Source organism: Hordeum vulgare, chromosome 4H (assembly GCF_904849725.1).
Source record: "Hordeum vulgare subsp. vulgare chromosome 4H, MorexV3_pseudomolecules_assembly, whole genome shotgun sequence".
NCBI classification, from domain to species: domain Eukaryota; kingdom Viridiplantae; phylum Streptophyta; class Magnoliopsida; order Poales; family Poaceae; genus Hordeum; species Hordeum vulgare.
This window is the reverse complement of record NC_058521.1, coordinates 42524010-42530874: the sequence shown is the minus strand read 5'-3', so window position 1 is coordinate 42530874 and position 6865 is coordinate 42524010. Positions and strand designations below refer to the sequence as shown.

The following is a 6865-nucleotide window of genomic DNA, read 5'->3' as shown; positions in this document are numbered from 1 at the left end:
GTGCCCAAAACAGTTCAATCTTAGCTGTCTAAAATGTCTTATAAAAAAGAACGGAGAGAGAACTTTTTAGAATTCGGCCCACTATTTATTCATCATCAACAACAAAAAAGGATAATGGAAGGCCCGGTAAAGCAAAAGGCCCACTAGGCTGCCCACTCTAAAAAGAAGTCCAGAGACCAACCAGCCATTCCCCATCCCGTCCGGACAGGTATGCTGCGATCCCTCGCCGCCGCCGCGCGCTCGCCGGCGGCCGCCGCGTGGCGGCGCCTCCTCCACCATGGCAGAGGCATCGGCGGTGGGGAGGAGGCGGAGAGCATGGCGTACCGCATGTCGATGCTGCGGCCTCCTACCGTCGCGCGGAAGAAGGATATTATTAGCTCTAACTCGTGCAGCCTCATCGGCCGCCTCAACGCGCCGGTGCGCCTGCACCTCAACAGCTCCGAGGAGGACCCGAAGGCTTACACCTTCCTCTGCGTCACGCCCTCTTCCTCGTCCTCGTCCTCGTCGACCTCTTCCAACTTCCAGTTACGTCTCCCTCCCCCCCCCCCCCCCCCCCCCCACACACACACACAATAGGTCGCAGCTTTCTCTTGTTCATGGTCGCTGTTTTGGTGCACAAGATTTTGATCTCTGCGAGGAAAAAAAATGGCAGCCTTCATTACCCTATCTGATTGATTGTTTTAGATTCTGCTTTATATTATGTTCTTGCCAGGTTCACTGTATTATGTTGGTCTTGCAGATAGTAATAACCATCTGTTGTTTCAACGGACGATTGTTTGTTCTAACCATGGTAAACACAGGTGTTAGAGTTAAGACCGTTGGACATTGTCCAACCCAAGTTAGTAGGATGTACTTAACTTAGATCCCTCGTACCAGGGAGCAATTTCAATGCTTGTGGTGGTCGAAACAGCACAGATAGAAAGTTGTATTTCCAAAATGTAAACTGGAAGGACTATATTTGGCTTTTTTTTGGGGCCATATCCATCGTTTTTATGTAAAAACGAGAGACATATGCATGCACGGTATCTTTTGGGAGCTTGAGATCACTGACGTGCTTCACCCCGTCAAAAATTTGTGCAACTCTTCAGAGGTGAAGCATAGAAGCACTAGCTATATCCACCAAGTAGATAATAATGTAATACAAAGATCTTATTTTCATAGAGCCTGCAAACTTAATCAGATACACGCAATGTTATACGATTGCTCCAACTCCTGATTATTTTAATTTTGTGTTAAATGAAACTAAAATTTCTACCACCATACTTACGGTGTAAGCAATTTGAACAGAGTGACATTGCAGATGAAGGGCGATCTGGCAAATGTGTGCCTGAAGCATTTGAAGTACAAAGACCTTGTACATGTATCTGGCTTTCTGAACTCTTATCATAAAGTCAGCGAAACTGGTGAACTGTATGTGTACTACAAGGTTAGTCAATTATTGAGTGGTTGCAACTTCTTATGAACATATGACGCTGTACCGTTCTGAGATATATACATTTTTCTTTACGAGGTCATTTAGAAGATCGGTTTGGTGCTCTCACCATTATTGGTTCTGTTCTAGCCATGGTTTTATGTTACTCCCTCCGATCCATATTACTTGTCGCTGGTTTAGTACAAAGCTGTACCTAGTTACTTCCACTATACTTGTGTGGTCCTAGTTACTTCCACTATCTTTGACCATATATGACACATACAAAATTGTGTCGACATCAATAACCACAAAATGTGTTAACAATTGTTCCCTGTGTTGCTATGTGTTATTGTTGGTCTTGAATACTTTTGTATGCTTTGTATCTTCTGTACTTTCCTAATTCAAAATCCATTATTCCATAGATTCATGTCAAGGAACTGAATTACGTTTATGATCCTAAGAAGGCTAGGAATGATAATGACTCGGTAGATCCAGCATCAACACCATCTGCGGATAGTACGTTTTTCTCAGTTGACTTTGTTCATTCCTGTTCTGTATTGTAGTCCTTTTGTCTCTTATCTAATCTCTTACTGTCTTCTGTTGTATCAATTAGCTCAAACACTTGAAGAAACCAAGTGCAGAGAAAGGCTTCGTCTGTGGCAAGTCTTCTTTGCCAGCCCTTACGAGTGGTGGGATAACCGGCAATACAAACCATACGCCGGTTGCCCTGATTTTAAGCACAAGGACACCCGTGAGCAGCTATGGCTTCATCCAGATGACCCTCCTTGGGTAATAAAGCAGCTCAAATTGATTGACCAGCAAACAGCAGAGAGTGGTCGCAGGGATGGCAAAGGGCGATTGACAAACCCAAAATGGGACGCTCAAGATTTCAACTACTCTGACGAATGTCATGATGATGAGCAAGACATACGAAGGCAGGCGAATGGATGACTGAGTTCTGGAAGATGACTGATGAGGCAGGTATCCTGCACTGATTATGCTTGACTGTAAAACTGAATGGAAGTGTGTATGTATAGATGGTAGAGAAATCGATCACAGGACTCGTCTGATTATGGGATTTGGTCCTTTTGGGTGTAGTGTGGGTTGTAATTCATGTACATTCAGTGCTGCCTTGGAGCGAATCTGGACGCACCACACTTATTAACTCTCAACGCGTACTTTTTACCCAGAACAATAGTATATACTGACGGCTAATTGCTATATGAAATTGCATGTTAGCAAACTGTTTCCTTGGTCTCTGCATCTCCTGAGGGTTGCTGTTCTTTGCATCTGTGGAAGCTGAAAAAACATCTAGAGGACTGCTGGGTCTCTGTATCTCTTGAAAACAGTCTCAATGTCATCAAGAACTTGTGGCGGCAGAGGCCGTGGAGCGCTGGTGAACGCGTTAATGTTCTCCTTCAGCTGATCCATGGTGGTCACCCCGATGATGGTGCTAGCTGTGAACGGGCGGTCGCGCACGAAGCCGAGGGCAAGCTGCACCGGAGTTAGCACATGCTTCTTCGCAACCTTGAGGTATTCCTTCGTTGCTTCCTGTCAAAAGAACACAACAGAATTAATTGCACATAATTTTGAATGTAGCCTTCCAGTGTGTGTGTGTATACTTTGGCCAAAAGCGCGTTGTAACGCTGCATGTATCCAGGGAAGAGATTCAGCCTGAAACTTTTGCTGTTGCCACAGCTATCATCCAAATACTTTCCAGTCAGGACACCGCTACCCAGTGGGGAGTAGGCGAGCAGCCCAATGTTGCAGTTGTTTGGGTGGCAGACTTCAGCAAGATCAACTGCGACAAAAAACGAAGCATGCAGACTCCATTACACCATAGAGTTCAAGTGACTGAAAATTGGATAGATGGCTGACATCTCTGCTTCACCTTCGAAGCTGCATCTCACAAGTAGACTATAACCGTTCTGGATGCTCACAATCTTTGGTAGTCCATGAAGTTTTGCAGCCTGTACAAACCGCATTACTCCGTACGAGGTTTCATTGGAAACGCCGATATACTGTACCTAGATTAGAAGAGACCAACAGGGAATTATATACTGGTCTACGGTAACCAATCTGGTATCTTCGGCTGTCTTCTGCATATGCTCTGAGTGAACTACTCAAATGTATTGTGCGCACACGAACACAACAATCATATGCTCACAATCTAGAATAAAAAAATTTTGAAGGTCATCTAGAATAAATCTAGTCTGTTATTACAATAAAAATACACATGGTTTTAATAAAGTATGCAAAATACACACACCAAATGTTATGTGAACATGGATCCATACTAAGATTTATGTTCAGTTAATTATTTTGTGTAAAATAAAATAGTATTACCTTTCCTTCATCAATTAGTTCTTGAAGAGCTTTCAATTGATCCTCAAATGGGACACTTTAGTCTCCATTTAGTTGAATCATAACTGAATTCGCCATATAGTGCCACATACCTATCTGGCCCGAGGACATAAAGCAAACCTTTGGAGCCAGAGTTGTCATTTTTGTCAAGTAGAATATCAATATGAACAAAAAAAAAGTCCTACCTGACAAAAAAATCGTATGTAAATAATCAAACAAGTAACACAATTGCGACTAATGAAGGATTGCTGAAAATAGTCTATATAAGACGACAAAAAGACCCACAAAGGATGGAAAAGAGAACTCAGATTTACAATTTTCAAGTTCTATAAGGAAATGCAAATTGTGAAATATGATTGTGTATGAATCAATCTGGAACAAGATGTGGAGGTTATTCTGAGCAAGAATAATCTTCACAATAAAAACACTTACCAGTGTATGTGAAGCAAATCAATGTAGTCTGTTGATAAGCGTGAGAGGCTCTTTTCGACACTTTCCTTTATATTGGGAGCATCAACACGTACCATTTCTGCATTGTCCCGAAGAAAAGTGCGATCCGAATAACCAGAAACTTTGGTGGCCAAAATTACCTGGTTAGAAACAGAATGTAAAGTGGGCAGGTACCATGTTTCAGTGACACCATTCAAACATGCTATCTGAAGCAGAAATCAGGGGACTACAAATGGATTGAAACTGCAAATAAGTTATAGGGCATGTTTAGGGTACTTTATCTCGTGGCTTGGATTTCATCCACCTGCCTACATATAGATCGGTCCTCCCTTGAGTCTCCTCCTTGGGTTGAATCGGGTACTAAAAGGCAACAAAAGTATTTCAGTTGAATCTGGGATCAACCTCAGAAAATGAGACAGTGGTTGAAGGGAAGGAAGGAAGGAATGTGTAGTGACAATTTCTGCGGTGTCGAGCATGTTGATGCCCTGATCAAGAGAATAAGAGAGCATATCATGTGATTCCTTCTCTGTGCTTTGTTCTCCGAAGGTCATCTAGAATAAGTAAAGATCAGACTAGGATGTAAAAATATGTGACAACATTAGAAACATGATGGTTCAGCTATGCACATACTGTTCCAAGAGTTATCTCGCTGGTAAGGAGATCCGAATCTCCCAGCTTCCTGTACTGCACCGACCGAACTTGGCTGCGGACGCATCTCCGGTGCCATCTTCGGGACTGCTGGGCACCCAGCGTCCCAGCCCCTGTAAGGTATTTCCGTAGGACGAGGAGATGGCGGTGAACGCGGATAGCACCATTTGTCGCCTATGCTGTTGTTGATTTGTTGTTGTTGTTTTTGTTGTTGCTGCTGCTGCAAACACTGCAACCCCTGTTCTTTCACATTCCAACAAACATATCAATAATCAAAGATCAATCCCTGAAATGATGCAGAAATCAGTTTGAGCCTTTGATGTCGCGCTTGGAATAGATGTAAATAATTACCGGTGTATTTTTCTTTCGGGTGTAAATTACTGGTTGAAAGCGGAAACAAAAGGGACGACAGCTGGTCTATATTGTTTACTCCCTCCGTTCCTAAATATAAGTCTTTTTAAAGGTTTCACTAGTAAATTATATTAAGATGTATATAGACACATTTTAGAATATAAGTTCATCCATTTTACTTTGTATGTAGTCTTCTAGTAAAATCTCTAGAAAGATTTATATTTAAAAACAGAGGAAGTACAAGCGTATTTTAAGGCAGAAACGACGTTCCAAATAGGGCCTGAAAGTTCTTCCTAGCCTGCCAAATGTTTGAATGTTTGAAAGAAATACCCTTGGTATTTGTCGCCCTGCCTCCCTGGCCAGGCCAACACAGCTCTTCAGTTCACCGGCGAACTAGAAAACGAAGCACGGGGGAGCGGAGAACGGAGGAGAGCTCGCCGCGAATGGAGGAAGGGATGCGCAAGTGGTGCGAAAATATTACTCCCTCCGTTTCAAAATAAGTGTATCAACTTTATACTAGCTCTAATACAAATTTGTACTAAGCTTGAGACAGTTATTTTGGGACAAAGGGAGTACGTAGGAAGCACACGGTCCTCGCCAACGTTGGTTTCCGAGGCTGATGCTGACGGCGGCCAGGCGACAGGGTGAATTTGTGGCGAAGATCCATGAAGGAGAAAAAGACGGTCGCCGTCTGGGTAGGACGAGAAGGCGCCAACGAAGTTACAAAAATGGAAAGCGGCTGCATCCCTGAAAAACGTATGTCGGCTTCTTTAGAACCGCACGAGCACCCACACGTACTAAACGAGCGGCAATGGATGGTGTCGTTCATGTCATGGGTCTTTCAGTCCAGGTGACCGCTCGCTCTTCGAGGATGGTGACAAACACAGTCGTTTTCTTACCACGGCATGCGTAACGGAGTAAGGCCAGTTTTTGTTCGAGGGTGGCACGTGGGATGTACGTCATTGCTGGTAATAATTTGAAAAAGGAGAGAATTCTAAATAAATAAATAAATAAATAACTTGGAAAGGAGAGGGATACGAGAAAAGTATTTGCACACTCGACATGATATTTTTTTTCCTTTCTCGTGGTTGGATGGTGGTCGTGCTCCCGGCTCATCGGGAATCACATCACGGATTTAACACATTGTGTCAAAATCCGCAGGGCCACACACCTCTTCATTTCTGTACAATCGTTGATCTCCGCGGTGTTCAAAAAGCTTGTTTCGAAAAAAATTGACTGAATTCCTTTTAGAACCTTGTCTATACATTTCGTGTTCTAATACATTTGGTGCAATAGTTCTTTTGCGTCCATGTTTATGAGCGCTTCCTTTATATCCCCGTCTTCTTCATTCCCCAACCGAGTCTTCTTCTCAATGGTGATCCATTATTGTTAGTACTTATCATCTTCTTCCACAGTTCACATGTTCCACGGTCACCTTGCACCACTCTTCGTCGTTTGCGTTATTCCTCTCAATCCTTTCATACTGGTATTTCTCATTTCGTTTATGTCCGTCGAATTCTCTTTCATCATACTACTATTGTTCATGAGTCTTTTAGTCCAGATAACCCCTCTCTACTCAAGGACGGTAACAAAACACATCGTTCTCTTACACAGCATGCGTACCTTTTCTTTTGAAAAATA

General features: G+C 43.0%; 1 protein-coding gene and 1 pseudogene across 1 annotated transcript; one reads left to right on the top strand and one right to left on the bottom strand.

The window, feature by feature from the left end:
• Positions 1 to 207: 207 nt before the first annotated feature.
• Positions 208 to 2576, top strand: LOC123447793 (protein OSB1, mitochondrial-like). The gene is made up of 4 exons (XM_045124467.1): positions 208 to 524; positions 1288 to 1426; positions 1834 to 1927; positions 2025 to 2576. The coding sequence occupies exons 1-4, from the start codon at positions 211 to 213 to the stop codon at positions 2360 to 2362; spliced, it is 885 nt and encodes a 294-aa protein (XP_044980402.1). The 5' UTR covers positions 208 to 210; the 3' UTR covers positions 2363 to 2576.
• An 86-nt stretch (positions 2577 to 2662) lies between these two features.
• Positions 2663 to 6187, bottom strand: LOC123450239 (annotated as a pseudogene).
• Between the last annotated feature and the right edge of the window lie 678 nt (positions 6188 to 6865).